The sequence below is a fragment of the Cydia strobilella genome, chromosome 20 (genome assembly GCF_947568885.1).
Source record: "Cydia strobilella chromosome 20, ilCydStro3.1, whole genome shotgun sequence".
NCBI lineage: Eukaryota > Metazoa > Arthropoda > Insecta > Lepidoptera > Tortricidae > Cydia > Cydia strobilella.
Window position 1 is genome coordinate 7,218,480 of NC_086060.1, and position 21,923 is coordinate 7,240,402.

Below are 21,923 nucleotides of genomic sequence, written 5' to 3' on the forward strand. Positions count from 1 at the left end.
CTTTTTATAGTTGATCAACTGTTCACTAACATCGGTGTGTACATAATGAGTAGGAAGGCTGTGAGGGTGGTGTCTATGTCTGAGTTGGTGGTCAGCTAACCAATAACCTCCGTTTTGCAGATGACATGACTATATTAGGTTAAGTGTCTGTGGAAAATAACTTGCGGTTCTGCTTCAAAAATTAAGCATGTCAGTAATTAGTCCATACTCAGGATTCAGACCAGATCCATACCCTAGGATCAATAGAAATAAGACGAAGTTGATGAATGTCGATCCAGAATTTTATTTTATTCTTGAGGCTTGAGGATAATTGAGGTTGGTTTACTTGGGATTTTAAATAAGCGACGATGGCGCCTGCGACCAAAGCATGGCCAGAAGAGCTCAGATGGCCAAAGCTGTAGATGGCTGGGATGGGCAGTCGTATCTCGAATACCAGCAGTATTCAAATTAGTCATAAGTAGTTATATAATTGTAATACAATTGTATTGTGATATGCCCATTATGTTAACTTTTTCAATTAAGTATTTCTATTTGACATTTTATATTAATTTAGATTTATTGTGTGTAACTTTATTGATATTAAATTTGCACGCTTGCATGCAAGCTAAATACATGAACTGTAAAACAAATGTATTGTAACATCCCCAAACTGTATCAGTGCATATAAATAATTTCTGATTTCTGCAGTGAAACGACTCGACAGAGAACATAAAACAAGGATAAGACTAATGCGGACGCCTTATTCTCTCGTACTTTCTGTAAGTACATGTCCGAAACCTAGACCATTACAAACTGAAACCCATCATAGGAAAGATGCATTTGAGATGTGGTGCTGGCGATGAATGCTTGAACGCACTAAGTGCAATTGCACCAACTTTCGATGAACTCAACGTCAAACCGAGGTTATCCACTGTTTGTACCCATCGCGTACTTAGTTTCTGCGGCTATCGAGGCAAAACAGGACCATGTAGTCTGCAGAAGCTCATAATCACTGGCCACATGGCAAGGAAGCGTAGGGATGGACGTATGGCCACACGTTGGGCGAACAGATAATATTAAAGACAAAGTCACATTACAGGCTAGCATACCTACACCGAGCCCAAGAAAGAGCGGCTTAAAGAGCACTGGTGAAGAACCACACAGTACAGGTGTCCAACTGTTCACAGTGACACATACGGCAACGAATAATACTGATAAATCAGTCTTGTGATCATTGCTGCTGTAGTAGTCGTACATAAAACAATTACCACGTCCTGAACAATACGATATTTTAGGGCAATATTATAATATTAAAATTAATGAAGAAGGATATCGCACTTCCTTATAATATGAGTAATATGACATCTGATTTTAATTGTGATCCTGATTTATGTGTAGCTCCAGCCTGCATTTTATATATCAATCTGATTAAATCTGATAAACAAGCGAACAGTTGATGTCACGTTCATACGCCAATACTTATTTGGCCCATGATTAAAATATTATCTTCCTTTTACTATAACATAAAAAGTTTAATACTTAATTGAAGTTACCTATAGCCCTTCTTCACAGGTTTAAATCGAAACATTATATGTTAAAAATAATGTTCACTTGCATCACAATGTCTGTTGTGAAAGACGACAGACAACCCTACGTGCCAAAAGTATGCTTTTGACTGGTTTTCAATAACAGGCATTATAACTAATATTACAATCACCTAATGTTGGTACATACTGTATTAGCCATACTATTGTATTGACATCTAAGCAGAACTCTGTGTTGAGATAGATAAAATGCTAATTTCTAGCTAAGTGTTGAAAATATACTGTTACTGTTTCGTCTAGCTCTAGTATTATTGCAGTTTACTACACAACACCTATCGTGACCCATTTTTATCGTAAATATGATTTTTAAGCAAAAAACGTGAACAAATTAACTGAAAAGTATGGGAATTGACACTGCTTGCAAACTTGTCATTTTTGGCCACATCAAGCGCTGCGATCGTTTCGGCTTCCCCCACCATTCGCTTTACATGCATCGAATACCTAGTGTTCCTTTTCGTAAGACATAGGTAAATACTCTGAAACATTACTCTTGTATCTTTGTCATTAGGCCATTATTTAATTTCAGAACTACTTGCACGGACTGAGACAATAATTACTATCATTGTTAAAAATACGTTATCATATTAATTAGTTTGCAATGTGGTAGGTACCATCATAATACTTTTATAGGTTTAATGGTCTGAGACTTTTGCATAGTAAAATAATTAATAATAATGTATAATATTTACTTAGTTAGATTAATTTCACTAAAGGTCCTTTTTAATGTTTCCAAACATAATATTATACAACATAGGTACTATCTGAACCTGTGCTGCAGCTGAGAGCCTGAGCAGCTTTAACATTTCGGATAGGTGGAAAGCGGAATGGTCTGCTTCGGCAAAGTCATATATCTGACCCGACTAAAAAACCATAAGGGTTTGAGATTCCACGGAAAATCTGACGCCGCCTGAACAGGCTGAGAATCAGCCTGAGCCTTGAGCCTGCTGAGGACCTGAACACCCTGACACCTGACTTGGTTGCTTGGCTTGGCACCCTCAAGGCTACACTGTGATTGGCCTCAATGTATAACATGCCATACGATTAAATAAATACTATCTGAATTCCTTCTGTTATCCCGTTTATTAAAATAACCGAATACTTGAGAATTTCCTCTCTAATTCAGAAACTTTTCCACCATGGTCTTGCTACCGTCTCTTTAATTATTATGAATACCTACATAGGTTCGTATACTCCTATGTACATCTACGACAAGTATACTCGATTGGGTAGGCGACATTAATTCATTTATGTATTACTCGCAATTCATTTAACAAATATCTACCACCTTAAATTAGATTAAAGTATGTATTGTGTACTTAGAAGTATCTAAATCATTTAGCAGATAATATAGAAATCACTAGCCCATTCAATCAGTATGCCTTCCATTTGAAACCTTCTCAATAATTATTTAGTTTAGCATTTTTAACCCTTTACGTTTGGGTCATCGCATGTACATAGGTACATACAACAACAACAACAACATGTAACAATTGTTATCAATAAATATTTTCATTTCCATTTTACACAATTCAGAAGTTTAGTTAATCTTTATCTAATCGCTAATCTATGGACTTTCCATACTAAGAATCAAGAATCAATGGTTCAATAATAATGGGAAGTCATTATACCTTAGGGTAAAGTGTATTGCTTCGCTGCAAACATATTAGCGGTCGCTTATTTATACCACAGATTTGCCTTTGTCATTTACTGTTTTATCCAAGTTGATATTACTGATTCTCTTATAACAATCTCTAGATTGGAATGTTAATTGGGAATAAATCGAGATACTGTGCTGTGCTACATCAAGAGAAAACCTTTTGGAACCTTAATGTAACGCTGATTAAACGCAATCCATAAAGTGAATATTATTTAAAAATAATTAGTGCGTCATGCTTCAACCATTTATTCTTTCAGAGCAGAAATATCATGCATGCCAATTGAGTACCTATGTTACTACTGTTAAATCCATTTTTGGCAGTTTGCTGGTGCCATTAGTCGGAATGGCTGCGCGATTCTGATTGAGTCCCAGTGATGGTTCTGGTCCTTTGAGTTTGGGTAGCCATGTGCATTGTACATATGACATCAAATTGTAATCTGATTTCAATTGGCTTCTGCATTTTTACTCAGGCACATTACAGGTTACTACAACTAAATGATACCAACTTCAAAGAAACCAACTCGTTAGGTACAATTACAACTGTAACAACAAACAACATCGAGGCATGAAATTCCATATTAACATCTCTTATGATATGAGTTGTTCTAGTCCTTCAAACGAGGTGAAAGGGTAAAATTCGAATTTCGAATTAAACTAAATGGTTCTGAGTTTAGCTCAGTGAAAATATGGATGCGCAAAAGATACAATTATAATAGCCCGGTTTGTTTGTCTGGAAGATATCGCTCTTTAACGATAAGACCGCCTGTTGTGTACCATAGTTTAATGAAGTTTATTTGTACTGTATTGTTTTAAACATAAATATTTGTACATAAAACAAATTTTGTTTCTTTCTAAAAGAATATGTAGGTACGGATCATATAAGTATAAGGAACGATATATTGTTGAATCTAGTTCCTATACCTAACACATTAAACATGATACGTTCGTCTCATATAAAGACGCGCAATATATTTATTTTGTTTTTGAATTCACCACACTTGCGCGCACGACTAGTTAAATCAGGGCTGAGCTGATAATTTGGATGAAGCGGGTATTATGCAAGCAATGCATGTTATAGAAAAGCATGCAATCCGGTAAGAATGAACTTGGCACAGAACATCATGATTAGGCGATCTAATTCACAAAATATTGTATATCACCAATTTAACTAGATCCCGAAGTAATAGAAAATATACCAGATCTGAGGTCAGACCTAAACTGGTTTGCCAGCTAAGCAACAACAGTTGCCAAGTCATAATATCAACTACCCGCATGATAAATAAACTTTAAATTGGATACTATTAACTATTTGGCTACACAGAACAATGAATGTGAGATAGTGATTCTTATTATTTTAATATGAAGATCTTAATTCCTGCAACGTCACAAATAAAGTTGCAAGGTCATAGAAGTCATAATTGTCACTAGGAACCCTATTTCTAAACAGATGTAATTAGTAAGGTTAAATTGTTGATCAACTGCATAATTTGAATCTTGTAGCTCAGGTGATAAAGTCGCTGTTTGAAAGGATTCATGCTGGTTCACAAATCGACCAGCAAATTTTAATTCAAAAGTCGTAAATGATAAACATTTAGTGCAGGATTTTGTCAAAGAAATCTAAACAAGCAAAGAAACTTGTCAATTACATAATCAATCATAAATATGAAAATTAAACCATGTTCGTGTGAACATGACCATAATAAACACCTAAATTTCTTCCTTTTCAACTTAAATTTGTTAGGTAATATGAGCAGGTATGGTAACGCGCGGTGCCAATCATATGAGAAAAATTTGATTATTCACAACTTTGGGAAAAATCAAGTTGCTTTTATCAAATATTGCCATTGGAGGGCTTCTTCACTTTTTCTTTGATATTTCCGTTTATATTGAATTATTGCTGATTAAGTGTAAAGTTTCTACTGCTTTAATAGTAACTGGTTTCAACATAATGAAATGTGAGATTTGAGCTGTTCCATGGCTCGTGTTGAAGGTGAAATATTACCAAGTTATTGCTTAAAAACTGATGATGTACACCTGTCTTACAGGATTCATGGTAAACATACCAAACCTGATGCCACGCCCATAACAGGGTCGTTCACCATGTCTAATTACGAATGCTTCCTGATACCTTTTAGTAGGTATGTAGATGATCTTTTCTGATGTGACAATCTTTGCCACTCTCATTCTTATAACATAGAAATGTTGAATCTGCATAATAATGTCGCACATGACCACGAGCGTAACAAGTGGTTGAATAAGTGGAATCCTGAGCGCTGCTAGGGTTTCAAGGCACGTGAGTTAAGAACAAACTTCTGCCCTGGTGAAACAAACATTTTTATCAAATCAACCAGTAACAAATACTGGCTGTAAAACGTTAAAAATATAAATTAATGCTTTTAAAAGTTTATAACTTCAAAACCATAACTTGAAATTCTATCCTACTGCTTACCACGAGGAATCAACTTCAAATTTGCACTCTATAGAACTGATTGATTAATATTGTTTTCAAAGATTAAAGATAGCATTTTAGTATTTTGTATTTCAAATAGAATTTTTGAAACTACGTGAAACCGGAATAAGTGGGACCTGGGCGGTCCTGTCGATTTTTTCGTCAAAATTACCTCTATAACTGAGACAGTGAGTGGTTTTAACCTCTTTTACTGAGACTTATGTAGGACGAAAATAAATTTCCGTTTCGTTCTCAGTCTACTCGCAAATTTCGGACTTTGGCTTATTGTGCATAATGAGATGAGTACATATTTGTAATATGCCGAAACGAAGCCTTAAGCCTTCATCAATACGTGAAATACAACAGTCAATATCCGATTTTGAGTGGCTAGCCACGCGATGAAATAAGTATATATTTGATATAATTTATTGCATTGAAAACATCTTAGTGCTGATGGTTCCCAAAGACAAACTAAAATGACAGATTTCTTTGAGTGATTCGCTTCTGTGTACAACAAACGGAAACTTGATTATTTTTGTTGATTTGTTACCTTTTTGTGATTACCTATATCTAAAGATTACATCTGTTTGTTTAATATTTACAAAAAACGGTTGTTTCATTTAATTATCTCACCTCCAGGTATTACTGAACCAACCTGTATTTTTGAGACCATCTTTAAATGAGACACATTTTTTTTCTTCAACCTGGATATCTGAGAAAACTGTGTAAGTGGAATACCTGTTAAAGTGAGACTAATTCGCAGATCCCTTGAAATCTCAGTTTTCCAGGTTTCACTGTATTTTGCATTTAAATAATATACCAAGAAAGTGTTTGTATTTTGTTAGGTACTTACTTTTTAAAAACTATATTTTTTTATACCTACTGACATTTGCAATCTCTTGTATACCAAAGATCAAAGAGCAAGAATGTTTAATAAAATGTAGGTACTTAATTGCCTATGTGTTCCGGTTAACTACTAACATTATCGCCTGCTTAACGCCTTTTTGCAAGAAAAGGATTACATAAATATTATGGGCTTCATGCCTGAAATAAAACATTAAATTGAACTGAACAAGCCAAAAAATTTAGCACTTTAATTCTACAGTCAGCTGCAGAGAAAAACTACCCCCTGCATAGAAATTTGTATGCAAAGGTGCTAAGCTAATAGTATTGTTGACTGTGCATGCGTAAGAAAATTGACTTTTCATCTGTTAGAGAGAAACATACGTTACATTTGATGATGATAACAGTGAGTGCATAAAAATTCCCAGCATGCTCCACCATGTCTTCAAGCTCACTATACTTATTAACCTATCGAATGAGCTGATGCCTTTACTGAATGAGCTGATGCCTTTACTGATACTGGAAAAACGATATGTAAACATACTGCATACCTATACGAGGCCTGGACGTTAGTGAGATGACGATAATTCATTGCTGGTGTCCTACTTTGTTACCTACGTATAACATGAGTTAAACCTGATTATCCATCTGGTTACTTGGGCTTCATAGTCGCCTCCAACCTCCCCTTATAGCGACCCCTTTCCGCACACTAAGTTTACCTTAAGTTCATATGATGAGTGGTTACACTTTCTCGTAACTACAATGTGTTCTATAATTCTAAATTACTAATATCTTGGGACGAAACCCTTCGTATAATTATGATTGAACTTCACTTACATTAGCCATGAACAATTCCCTCGGATCACTGTTGACACTCTGAATACTGATATCACAATGAATGTTAGTCACAATCTACAATAGACACCTCATTATTCTAATAACACCATTAGAAACTCCTTGAATAGATCCTAAAGCAAATATCACTCTTGCCGTAGCTTTGTTCGCACACAACCTCCTTTTCTTACTGTCGTTCGCGCGTATACCCTCTTGTTTTACCCTTAAAAATCACAACAACCTAGAAGCGGTTATTTCACTTAAACGTGACTACGAGCGCCATCTACTCCATGACGTTGGCAGCTATTAGCCGATTCGCGATATTCGCGACAGCATTCAATGGAAACATCGCAGGTGTATAGTTTGAATCTTCTCAAATGATTTTTACGCCAAAGACCCTAATCTGTTGAACAAAAGTCATTGTTTCTTTTATGCGAGCGCGTGGCCACTATGTCAGCGCGTGCCACTCGCTGAGACACAATGGCCACGCGTTCGGACACAATAGCCACGCGCTCACAGAAAAGAAACAATGACTTTTGTTTAACAGATTAGGGTCTTTGGCGTAAAAATCATTTGAGAAGATTCAAACTATATCACGTAAAATTTACCAATGTTTAACAAATAAATAAATACTTTTGTACTAAAATTAGTTCTCATATTTATTGAATTCAATTATATTACGATAAATTGAATATTGACTAATTCGCTACACAGATCATATTGAATTTATCATAACATGTCATCTTCTTTTCTTATGGGCCGCGGTTACCACACGCAAACGTTTTAAATTTTCCCGCCTTTTTCGCAGCTTAAGTATAAAGCCATTAAACATGTGACAATTTACTATTATTTTGAACGCGTCTATATCGATACTGTTTGAGACTCCGTTAAAAATGCCACAGTAAGTGAGTTTGTGTTGCTAGCTTTAAAATAAACTGCATTGTGAATGAATGAAACAAAAATGTTTTCTCATTTCATTTCATTGAGTCATTCACTCAGTTTAGTCTGTATGAGTGAACGTGAACGTGAGTCGTGAACGCGAATTGTGGAAACATGTCCGCCGTTTATGTTGTTTGACGTAAATATTGGCAAAAATTAATAGTTTTGCATCCGTGTAGTGATTTTTGGTGCTGTAAGAAGTTTTAATAATGTGTGTGTTTGTGTTGTGATTTGTGCTTATGCGGCTGTTGTACAAAACTGGTCCAATGGAGTCTCTCAGAAAATGGTTCTACAAACCAAAGGTATGTCAAAACAATTTTCTATCCTAATTCCTACAGTGTTTCTCAACGGCCTTAAAAACAATGCTGCTCGATTCGTTTTGCTTAACTAAACATACTCTTATCTTTATTTCTGCTAGCATTACAAACGGAGATAAATAAATCGCATATAAATGTTTAGTCTTTGTTGTCACAGATGGGCATGATTCAGACTGTTGTTTATCTTGAATTTCATCCGTATGGACCGCTGTTTTAATTGTTAGTAAATTTGAGGGTTGTTTCACATCCTTTAGGGTCACATAGATTGTATTTAAATGTTCGTAAGGCGTTGCAAACTGCATTTTACAAACCTTACGTCATGGTACTTGACTGGCACAATTATCCGCCTGCACTGCCCATTTCTCGATCTTAGGCAGGTATTACGCGTTCAACTGGCATAAATTAACAATCTTGTTTACTCTCGCACCTCAGATAAGTCTGTATTTGTTGTTTTATATGCAAAACTAGTAGTTTTCCTATTTCGTACTTTAGTAGCTATTTGGTCAGGTTGATAAAACATTTAACTTGGGGGCATAGAACAATTAAGATAAGATTGTTAATGTTAATGATTCAGTCAATTAGAAAGGGCATGTTTGTATTCTTTGTTTACACTTAAATGTTAGATAGTGACTATGAATTAACTATTGAAATATTAGTCTAAATCCTTATCACTCTTGAAAATTAAATCTTATTTTTGATTACATATTAGGTGTTTTGTGCACTTCTCTTCTTTTTCATTGACAAAAATTACTGTGTAACATTCAATATTTTTAAATGTAAATAGGTCATTAAATAAAATAAAAAAATATAGTCCCACGACCAAGCCTCATATACAATGTTCCACTATCTGTTTCAGTTTTCAGAAGCATGAACTGTGTCAGTAATATTAATATGCACAGCTCAATGACAGTTATAAAAGTGTCATGGTATACTGTAAAGTTCAGTTACATTGGGCCCACCCTGGAGGTCCAACCTCCCTCCAGGGTAACATTGGCCATTGGGATAATAGGGTATTTGACTGTATTTAAAGTAAATTATTTTACACCATGCATGAAATAAAGCACCAAAAGATTAATAGAGAAACATACACAGCAGTTATTTTTAGACACAATTTTTATTTTAAAACCCATATAAAACTATACAGAGTAGGTAATTTGATTGTGACGTTACATGCTAGTGTTTCATAAGAGCAAAATCGTTTTAACAGTTCGAAAAAAGAAACTGATTTGACTAGTAGTCAAATACCCTATTTGGTGTAGGTCATTCTAGCCTTTATTTGGATGCATACTCATAAAATTCAGTATGCATTTCACCTAGCACAGTGTCAATTGAACTGTGCCTAATGAGCGTATGTGGCTCTACTAATGGCTCTTAAAACTACCCAATAAACTTAGTTCTTAGAGCACAGAAAACACAATTTGGGCGTTTTCCAAAATAAATATTGAAAACCTGATTCTCACAGATCCTGGTGTTTTTGGGTTCTTTCAACTCAGAATCACCAGCATATTCAATCTTGATAAGAAAAAATGTCCCAAGAATTTTTATGAAAATTGTACATTCCACTACGTCATGCACATACAAATTATTATATTATTTATATTGTTTAATACACTAGCAACTGAAAGCTGATGCGTGTATATCACTGTACTTGTTTTTTTTTTAATGAAAAAATATCTCGCACTAAAACTTGATGTAATGGAATGGAGATTTTGGGATCTTTTTTTAATGGCAGGATGGAGAATGCTGTCGATTCTGATTAGAATGAGCCCAAGAATGTCCAGATTTGAAAGAATCAGGTTTTCAATATTTATTTTAGAAAACGCCCATTTGCAGCCCTTAAGAGATTTGTAAAATTGGTAATCTCTACAGTGATTGACTTCCTCCTCCTCTTTGCTTTTTTCTCCTCAGTGCTGAGGGTCATGAGTGTTTGGCTTAATCGCTCAAAAGTTTGCAAACCCCTGGCCGAGTATACCTTTATGTGTTAAGCACATTTGACACCTTCCTCTCTGCTGTTTTCCTTCGACTTTGATACAAAATACATGATCTCCCACCTAATACTTTTAAAAATATTATCATGTATTTCTACTTAACTGTAAATGTATACAACCGTTTGTTTCTTAATAAACAATAAATAAATAAATATGTCTTTTCCAATTGTCCTTGCAACTTGTTTCATACATTTTTTCATGATTTATGTGTTCTCGCTTAAGATGTGTTTTTGACGTGCTTCCATCGGAATCTTAAGCGGGTTTTACTATAATAGGAGCGTTCCAGAAAAGTGTTGGTTATGTCACACTAAATTTTACCACTTCTTATAAAGCGGTAAAGCCGATATTTGGCATGATAATGTTTGATAACTTAGCTTTTAATTCAACACTATATAATACAGATTTCTGCAGGTTATTAAGTTCGTTTCCATACAGGTCACATTCTCCAAAAAGTAGACCTTTTGTGGAATGCTGCATTAAGTAGGTAACAAGTGTTATTATACTCTATACAAGCAAATAACCGCAAATAGTGCTCCAGTTAGCTTAACCACATTGCGGCAATGTCAATATGAAATTTAAACAGCCTTTTATGACCTACTTAGGTGTAAAAACAAAACCGGCCAAGTGCGAGTCGGACTCGCGCACGAAGGGTTCCGTACCATTACGCAAAAAACGGCAAAAAAGTCACGTTTGTTGTATGGGAGCCCCACTTAAATATTTATTTTATTCTGTTTTTAGTATTTGTTGATATAGCGGCAACAGAAATCTGTGAAAATTTTAACTGTCTAGCTATCACGGTTCATGAGATAAAGCCTGGTGACAGACGGACAGATAGACAGATAGCTGTCGTCTTAGTCGGAGTCTTAGTAATAGGGTCCCGTTTTTACCCTTTGGGTACGGAACCCTAAAAATATTGACTTTTCCAGCATACATTTTGAATATTTTGATCAATCAGATCAATCAGATAAAGTGTTCAAAAAGTTTTTCATTTTGACTAAAGGGGCCCACTGATTGCCAGTCCGCCGGACGATATCGGCTTGTCAGTTGTTCGGAACTGTCAAATTCTTGTTCTAACTGACAGGCTGATATCGTAGGCCCCTTTAGAAAACTAAATTAAAATTTAGGAGGATTTAAATCTTCGCGGGTCCGTGGTGTAAGGGTTAGAGCCGGCGTAGCTTTACTTGATGTTCATAAGCGCATTGCAATATGCCTTGTAGTTGTAGGTGGCTGTGTATTTTTTTTAAAGGTTTAAATTCGATATAAAAAAAATAAGGACCATTAAAAGAATATTACAACTACCGACTCTATTCAAACCGTGCGTCAAAAAAAAAAACAGCAACTATATCACATCTACATCACCGCAAACCAGCAGTAAAAGCGACATACATTTTTTTCCGTAAGACCTCGTTATTTTGATGCTATCTACTCGTACTATAATAATAAGAAATGCAACTTGTATAACTTTTTATCTATGGGTATACAACAGAGCCTTGAATGCGCCTTAAATGACACTTGACATTCTTTGTCCACTTATCGCTACCGCTTCCGCGTCTCCCCTTATCTTGTACCACCAATTGTTTACTTACCAACTAATCACTTTGTTGGACTCGTTATAATTAGTTTTGTATTTTTCGTCTCGTCCCGATTTCTGTTGTTTATCTTCTTCTTTGGCCAACCCTCTTCCCAGCTCATCTGGGGTCGGGTCTCCTTGTACGTTTGCGCCAGAGAGCTCTGTTCTGGGTTGTCTGCGTAGTTAGGCTGTCCTGGTTCATCTCTTTTTGTATTTTGGTCCACCAAGTAGCGGGGGGTCTACCTCGTCCTCTGGGTCGGTTTGGTATGTTCAGGACCTTTTTGACTACATAGTCATCTTCTCGCCTGGATATGTGTCCGAACCAGCCAGTGTGTGTGTTTATGGTATAATGTATTGTTTGCGGTTATGTAATCTACAATTATTATGAGATTGTGTTATGATAATGATTATTTAACAGGTAATAGGTGGGCAAACCTTGGCTTTTCGGTAATACTTGGTAATTCGGTGATACTACGTTATTGTCTTACACAGCTCTTACCATGAGGAAATACAAGCTATAAGATCGATGGCAGCTATCAGTTTTGATGCTTGCAATCGGGTTGGCAGCGATTTAATTGCTTACATTTCACCAGTATGAGCTTAGCGTAAGATAATAACGCAGTATCACCGAATTACCAAGTATCACCGAATTACCAAGTATCACCGATAAGCCAAGGTTTGCCCTACCATATTTACTTGACTTGAGTGTTGATATAAGCAAATTTTATTACGTCAATGTTAGTTATGTTGAAGTGGATGATATAAATATGTTGACAACTTTAGTAGGTTGAGTAGGGTAGGTTGGGTTGAGTTAACAACTAAAGGCTGGCGTCCACTAGACTCGCCGAGGCGAATCGAATCGAATCGCAATAATTCGCCTCCTATATTTTCTAATGCAACTGCGTCCATTGACGGGCGCGCCGCGGCTCTTCGTCAATGGACGCAGTTGCATTAGAAAATATAGGAGGCGATTTGCCTCGGCGAGTCTAGTGGACGCCAGCCTTAACGCTTCTTTTTCTGTACCCTTGTTACCAGATTATTGAGGATGGTTAATTTTGTTGTGTAGTTTTCTTGACACGTACCTACGATATATCGGAGCGGACAAAGTACTCAAGTGAGCACTTTAACGTTTTGATAATAGAGGCTTTAAACTGTAATAGATGTCATATATGAAAGAAAAAGTGACGAAGCCCTCCAGTGGTGAAGACACAAACACACAAAACACAAATCAAAATATGTAATTAAATATTTTGATTTGTTCCCAGGGTTGTATACAGATGACAGCACTAGTCTTTCTCGCTATATCGTGATTCCGTAAGGTTGGTCCCTTAGAGTTGGTCAAAGACGCCTAGTCTTAGTAAGATGGCATATAGTCGAGAAATTGGGACGGGTTCCGTCGTGGCGGGGTGGCCCAGGGCTTCAAGGCGTTAGCCCGAATTACTAGACGCCGGTTCGAATCCGGCCTTCACCACTGGAGGGCTTCGTCACTTTTTCTTTAAAATATGACATATATTTCAGTTTATAATTTATATATATAGTAGTGACTACTTCGAAAACACAAATCAAAATATTTAATAAAATAATTTGATTTGTTCCCAGGGTTGTGATTGTTGTGAATAGTGACTTTGTTCAGATATTTGTGAACGCTTTGGCTGCTTCGATATTTCTGATGGCGACTGTAATAGAGCATAAACTGTTGATAGATTTTGATGTGGAAGATATCGTTAGATTTGTCCGTGTGTGGTATTTTTTTACCTGTAGGCAAAGTCAAAATAAATAAAGTTTATGGTTTTAGCATATCGTACTGCCTAAACTATTTATACGTTTTGGATAAATTAGATTTAAATCGATTGATTCATATTTCTCGGATATATCGTCATGTGACAACCAAAACTCACTAATTACTACCACAAGATCAGTGCAATATTGAACCGTACTAGTAATAAAACAAAGGTTGATTTTTGTTTAGCTATTATTTTGCAATTAGTGACTTTTCGTTGTTACGTGACATTTTTTACGGGCTTCAAAAAAGGAGAACTATTCGTTTTCAGGTAATACTCGTACTTTTTCACAAGTAGTGCCTGTTTATTTTTGTTTCCTTTAGGGTATTACGGCTTATTACCCAATCATGTTTACTTTCCATAATTGATGATTCATTCGATTTAATATCCTTTGACAATCAAAACTCCACTTCGGACGCAACCATCCTACTCTGACGTGACACCGGTACCATCTCGCCATCTCGCTCGCAGCTTTCACTTTTTTTGTCGCTTTCCCAATAGCGAAACTCGGCTGTCATGCCAAATGTTTTGCAAATGTTGCCAGGGCATGTTAATTCCATTGCTTACAAAGTATTTGCCTTAAACTTGATAGTATAAGGCGGTTATCACACCGTCCCCGCATCTATGAATTGCGTCAGTGTGTTGACCGCCTAAAAAACGTATTACAAGTGAAAAATTAAACAGTTCTTAGAGGAAACTTAAGTCAGACTTAGTTTAGGGCTTTAAAAATATTTTATTCATGTTTATATTTGTTTTATTACTAATGTTCTGCATTCTTGGAGTTTGTGGAGACAAATTTGAACTTAAATCTATATATGACCCATAAAAGTCCACACGTAAATCTAAGTTTCCTAAGTTCACCGTAGCTTCATATTTTACCCTAGTTTCTGCCCGCGACATCATCTGTATGGAATGATGATGATTAATAAAAACTATTCTTATGCCTATGCTGATCAGATCTAGAAATCCTGAAGAAAGGTCAGGTCAAGATCACCCTAAACCGGCGCGCGTGTATGAGAAAATTATGAAAGTCAAAGAAGCGAAAGAGGTATGTCGGGATCGTAGCAAGTGGAAATCCGTGGTCTCTGCCTACCCCTTTCGGGAAATAGGCGTGATTATATGTATGTATGTGTGTGTGTATGTATCCTATGCCATTCCCCGGGCCTCAAACTTTCTCCATACCAAAATTCATCTGATGTATATCGATTTAGCAGTTTGAGCGTGAAGGTAACAGACATACAGTTACTTTCGCATTTTAAATTTTAGTAGGGATGTCATTTCATACAGTTTAATGTTTATATAAAGCTCCAATAGCCACGTTTTTATTTACATATATAGGTACAGTCAAGGATTTTGATTTATGTACCATTTCGTACCTTGTCATAGTAACAGTGACAAGATCCCTATAGCGGCTTTCATATTGATTGTCACTGCGACAAGGTACGAAGTGGTATGAAAATCAAATTCCTCGACCGTACATACCTTATCTAGGTAAACTACCTTATTGGTATTTAATGACATCATGGTAGAAACGAATCAGGTATATGGTACTTAATTAACCTAACGGTTTATAGTTAGGTTACTTTGAACACTCTTGCAATGTCACTGACGTTGGGATTGGGACCTAACAACCAAAATGTCTTCAACCAATTATCGCCCCACGTCCATTTCATTTCTCATTGATAACATTGTAATTTTACCTCAACGGCTGCCGCACGTCAAAAGATTAGATAAAAACATTCAAAACCTTTGTTAAGTTTAGATAAATTGTTCTTAGACGTCGGATTTTTGAGATACCTATGTGTGTGCGTTTTTTTGGCCGGAAAAATCACATCAACATGAGTCGTGGAGATCAAGAGGAGAGGCATTTGCCCAGCAGTGGGAAACTTTGGCTAATAAACAAAACCTATGTAAAGATCCTAGTCATTCATCCTTTAAAGGTTCCCACTGATTATCAGTCCGCCGGACGATATCAGCCTGTCAGTTAGAACAAAAAATTTACAGTTCCTAACAACTGGCAGGCCGATATCGTCCGGCGGACTGGTAATGGTCCCCTTCAGGCCGGTGTGCTCTGGCCTTTTGGAACGTTAGCTGGGTAGCACGTAATTAATGTTAGTTTAGTAGTACTGCAGTCACGGGGGTTTTAAATAAGCAAATTACTAACCCTTTGATATATAATTATATTATTGTAGAGTACACCTCGAAGACAGCAAAATGAAAAGCCTCATATAACCTAACCTAACGCGATCTATTAATGATCCATACACAAGACGAGCAAAAAAAGTGTTATTAGAACTTCCAAATATGACAAAAATAAGTACCTAAATCTTTTCTGAAATTCATTGAAATTGTGACTTTTACGGCTTTTTACTTAAAGACTTTAGTGTTGGTGTTCCCCAGGATACAATAAGCAATAAGTGCACTGTAGCGGCTTAGAACGCACTGCGATTAATTTCTTGCGGTTTCATAAGTTTCATAACCGCAACAAGTGTACCGTACGGCATGCTTCAGACGCGCACGCACTTGCAAGACTGAAACCGCAAGAAATTAGACTGAAACCGCAAAAAATTAATCGCAGTGCGTTCTAAGCCTAACGGTATTTTGAAACATCAAAAGTCCTACCGCAATAAGTGCTATGTTCCGTAGCTATTTTTTTAATAAATGACTTTCACACGACTAAATCTTCTCAACATTATGTCACAATGGCGTGTGAGTGAAGTTTTGTCTATTTAGTATGTTGATATTAGGCTCTAGATACGGCGATAAAATCTACTTGGCTGGAATAAACGGCTACAAAAACCATAAAATTTAAGTTCACATAGGTGATTTCGACACGTTGCAAAGTTATTACGAATTTAAGGACAAAAATTATACCTACTGTGGTCTAATCCATTCGAATATTAAAAGAATTAAAACAGAAAACCACGAGAATCGGTCATTCAACTAATCTCTCTCTCTCTCTCTTCCAAGCTAAGTATATCCCATGGGGTCAGCTTTCCGAATCTTTCGCTTCCACTTAGCCCTATCCTCGACGTCGTCCTCGGACACTTTGCACCCAATCATATCTTTTAGCACTACGTCTTTCCATCTTGTTTTCGATTTGCCTAATCTACGGTAATCGGTCATTCAACTAATGATATAGGTAATTCCAAATGTAGGTAGACAATCCATTGGCCGAATTATCGAATAACGAGGTTTTTGTTACACCCAACCACATTGAGGTTTTGTTTCATCTGTCAAAACTGCATGCGCCGGCTACATTTTGCACTACTCATGTTTACGCGTAGTAATAGGTACCTACTGCTTTGTTTATGGTGGCGAATAATTGTTTTTGTCACCTTCCCAAGGTCTCAGACTCAGGATTCATATACATTTTGAGCCTTACCTCCGCTTAATCTAACTGGTTCAATGGACTCACTCGAGGTACACCTGTACTCAAATCAGGGGGGTGTCACTGCAGTTTAGGTACATTTGGCCGGCGCGCCTCCCGGGCAGGCGTATGGCAATGAGCTGCCGCTCGACTCGTGCAAAATTAAAAATACATAATGCCTTCGAAACCTAAATCTAATAGATATTGTTCTGTTTACGGATGTCTGAATAAACGGAAGAACAAGGAAGCAGGAATAACTTTTTTAAATTCCGGACTATATTGACCGACATATTTTCAAAGGAATAAGTACTTCTGTGGCATACCTACTTCCGTGAGAATCAGACATACAATCTCCGGATAAACTATTAGTTATTCTGTGCTCAAATTACTGCAATTCGATTCTCCAAGATTTTTCTCTAATAACTTGAAATGTGAAACATCATGAAACTTGGCTACGTACAAAGACAAATATAGCTACCCATATCGTTTTGACTCTAGAGAAATCCACTTCCCTTTGAGATTCAATAGCCATTGTCTTGTCTAGTATTCTATAGGGGAGAAACATGTATAATAACACAACGATCAGTGATTTTTTATTGTTATTATACGACTGATACCGTCAATGATTTAACCGATAATTTTCTTGTTGTCGTAATTATGATATAATATACATGTCTATTGTCAGTTTGATGGGTCTGGTCGTGTTCATTCAAAGCAGTTGGTATGTCATTCATTTTTGTGTTTGTAATACGAATAGTAACATGTTTTTAATTAATGAAATGATTATAGATTGCATAAAATACCTATTATAGAAAAATGCGGGAGTTTACCCGTTATGACATTTAATAAAAAACAACCGGATTATTGCTTTTAGGGGAGCACCCACACTGTCAACTGACAATGACTTATGAATCACACGAGCAACCTCAGAATAATGACTAAAGCATAGAAGTCGGGCAAAAATACTTCGCAAATATGTATACCCGTACTTTACTTCCTTACGAATTAGATAATGTGCCGAAAAGAGATGCATATATGCTTGTTATTTCTCATTTACGTACGGTGTCATAAGTTTGATAATTTGCTAGGGATGTAACTGTGTCGACTTTTTATATCGATAAATTATGCATAAGTTTATGTGCCGTGTAAAATAATAATCACGAAATTGGCAAATTGATAATAGTCTGGCTAATGAAAGTTGAACCTGAAAAAACGCGGCAATTTCAAGAAATCTGTAGCAGGCGAGGCGGCTCGTTGAAATGAAATGAAATGAAATGCGTGGAATACAAGGATTGCATAACTTTTACACTTTTTATAATTTTCATATTCTAAAAATCGTTAAAAAGTATAAAAATTATGCAATCCTTGGAATCAAAGAGCCGCCTGATATGAGGATTAATGCATGTACCTAATATAGCTTTTATCTCATTTGCAGTCTACAACTCAGAACCGTCTAACTATACCTCTCGTTTTTTTATCATTAGAAAGAAGGCGAGCGATCTTAACGTGTCGTTTTATCGAAAAACACTTGGAAAATAAGTCACAACAAATATAATATACGATCATTTACATACTTTTGCTTTCATAAGTAAAATATTGTTATATTTATAAAAAAACTTGTCAATAAAAAGACACGTGGAAATGGTTTACCGTTTTTTCTAATGCTAAAAGACTAAGTATAGTTTCTAGTCATGTACAGTCAGCTGCAGAGAAAAGGCACCCCCCTGCATACAAAGTTCTGTAAATTAGTATGGACGTGGGGTACCTTTTCTCTGCAGCTGACTGTACCAAATAGGAAATAATAAAAAAAAACGTTCGTGTAATATTTTTTTATTATTTAATAATAGGGAATATTACGCGAAACTCGGCGTAGGTGGCGCCATTATCACAATCTGAGGGTCTATCGCGAAACAAGAAAATCGAACTTTCGTTATTTAACATCTCTGTCACTCTTGCGTATTCGAGCGATAAAGAGGCAGCTAGATAACGAAATTTCGGATTCGAGTTTTCCGGTAGGTCCCCTGAAAACTTGTCAAAAACCTGTTAAAGGTACAGTATGAATAAGTTACTCTACGGTGCACTAAAAAAGCTAGTGCTGCACTCTGGTGGCAGAACATTGCAGTAATATCCCCTATTCCTCGTCCTTTGGAAATCTGAAATAAAAAGTTGAGTTTTGTGACCAACAATATTAATAAAAGGAACATTCATCAATGATCATTAATGTCTTTTTTATTAGGGTTCCGTACCCAAGGGGTAAAAACGGGACCCTATTACTAATACTTCGCTGTCCGTCTGTCTGTCACCAGGCTGTATCTCATGAACCGTGATAGCTAGACAGTTGAAATTTTCACAGATGATGTATTTCTGTTGCCGCTATAACAACAAATACTAAAAAGTACGGTCCCCTTGGTGCGCGCGTCCGACCCGCACTTGACCGGTTTTTAGTATTAAACTATAGTCTGGCAAACACAATCTGTCAGTAAGTAAGAACAAAGAAAACTATAGGTACAGTCGAAGGCAAAAATATCGATCCAGACAAATGGCTTAAAAATATGTGAACACGATTTTATTGTCTGAGCGTACACATATTTTTGAGACTGGGAATGTATATATATTTATGCCCTTGACTGTACTCATCAATTAAAATGAGACAGTCCTGGGCCAAACTATAAGAAAGCTGTAAATGTCGATAGGTTATTGATCTGAGGTCGATACATCACTATGCCAAAAATATAACCTTTCATACTTAGCAGAAAAGTTCGAAAATATATGCAAAAATCTATATAGACTTGAATGCAAGTAATAATTACATAAACAACATGTCGATTTCTATGTTTAGGGTCAGGTCCTATAAATAAATTTCTTCAAAATTGAACAAAACTCACCGATTAAAGGTTATCGGTTCGTGCGTATTTTCTTTTCTTCCTGTATTCGATTTACAGCCCTCGATCACACAAGACATTATCACAAAGGGAACTTCAAACCATTACAAATAAAAACTCAGCACGTTTTCCAACAATCTTTCAGGAATAGCAAAAATATAATTAAAATAAACCAAGATGACCGCTGAAACATCCCGAAATATTTCAACTAAAATAATACGACTATGTCAAGTTGTTACAGTTGACACCTACCTGTGAAATAACGAACATATATTTTATTTGGCTGGATTATATTATAGAACCACATAGGACCATTTGACATTTCCCTCAGTTTATCTTATGACAATACTGAAAAAAACGAAAGAACTTGCGGATTGTTGTCTCACTCACTCATAGACAAAAAGTAATAACGTGTTGTGAATACGATATCTTTTACCAAGCTTTTATTTTTGTCCGGCTTCTTTGCTTTAGTCATTATTCTGAGCGAGCAACCTTGCGCAGCGTAATACGTAGGCGAACAACACGCGAACGCGAAGCGAAGTGATGCGGCGCGGGGTGAATCAATCCTTTTGATACCTATAGAAGTGTCCTAAGTGGGCGATCTCGTTGCGAACGCGAATGGCGTGGGCCCTCCGCGCCGCGCCGCTTCGCTTCGCGTTCGCGAGTTGTTCGCTTACGTAAGACGCAGCGTTAGCCGCCGCCATACAATCAAAATCTTACTACTTTTCTTACAACAATTTTGGGTGCGGGTTTTTGGCGGCGCGTTCGTGTGACTTATGGCGTTATTCATAAAACGCGCTACAATCCTCAATTATGAATGTTTTGATCAATTATGTGTAAGACATTTGCTATGCCCTACCAGGGTACAGTGCCTCTTACTTTGCAATACCACCTGTGTAATGTAATGTACATGATTATGCAAATAAATAAATACAAATACAAATTATATATTAATCGTTTGTCTTAATCCGTCATTTTGACATGTATTTTTAAGAAAGGGATGAAACAAGAATTTACTAATTGAGAGTTCTAAAGTTTTATGAAGAAGGGGATTAAGGTCCACCTATGTTCAGTAATGTCTGACCGAAACTGGATTTTTTTGCCAAAACCGAAATTTCGGTCGGACACTAATGTTCAGTTATGAGTGGTGCTGTTAGTACTATGCATGTGCATTATTATGCATGTCATTATCTGTAAGCTACGTAACTATTACGCAGTAATGTTGACTTCCTGGACACGCCTTTATCTGCGTTTAGGATTTTACTAAACATATGTATAGGTACTTAAACTCAGGTATAACATGCATGATAACATACTGACCACGTGCGTGGACCTGGTTTACGAACTAATTAAATAAATAAATATTATACGACATTACACACAGATTGACTAAGTCCCACATGCTCAAGAAGGCTTGTGTTGTGGGTACTCAGATAACGATATATATATAATATACAAATACATACATACATAGAAAACACCCAAGACTCAGGAACAAATATCTGTGCTCATACAAATAAATGCCCTTAACGGGTTTCGAACCCAGGACCATCGGCTTCACAGGCAGGGTCACTACCCACTAGGCCAGACCAGTCGTCAATTGTCAATAAACATTAACAACTCCACGGTCGACTTCGACGACTGCTGTCAACTCCGTTGCTTTCGCTGGTGTGTCCGCAAGTGGCTGATCTGATGTTGTTGGTAAAAGTT

The 21,923-nt window shown here is 36.5% G+C and overlaps 2 protein-coding genes across 3 annotated transcripts in view; both read left to right on the forward strand.

Moving 5' to 3' along the window:
• LOC134750524 (BTB/POZ domain-containing protein KCTD9) overlaps nt 1–21,923 on the forward strand; it is a 512,667-nt gene that overhangs the window by 200,505 nt on the left and 290,239 nt on the right. The window lies entirely within an intron of this gene.
• Nucleotides 8,392–21,923, forward strand: part of LOC134750473 (lateral signaling target protein 2 homolog) — a 45,574-nt gene continuing 32,042 nt past the window's right edge. The window contains exon 1 of the mRNA XM_063685637.1: nt 8,392–8,607. Coding sequence (XP_063541707.1) covers nt 8,545–8,607 — 63 coding nt within the window. The 5' untranslated portion in view covers nt 8,392–8,544. The remainder of the gene's footprint in view (nt 8,608–21,923) is intronic.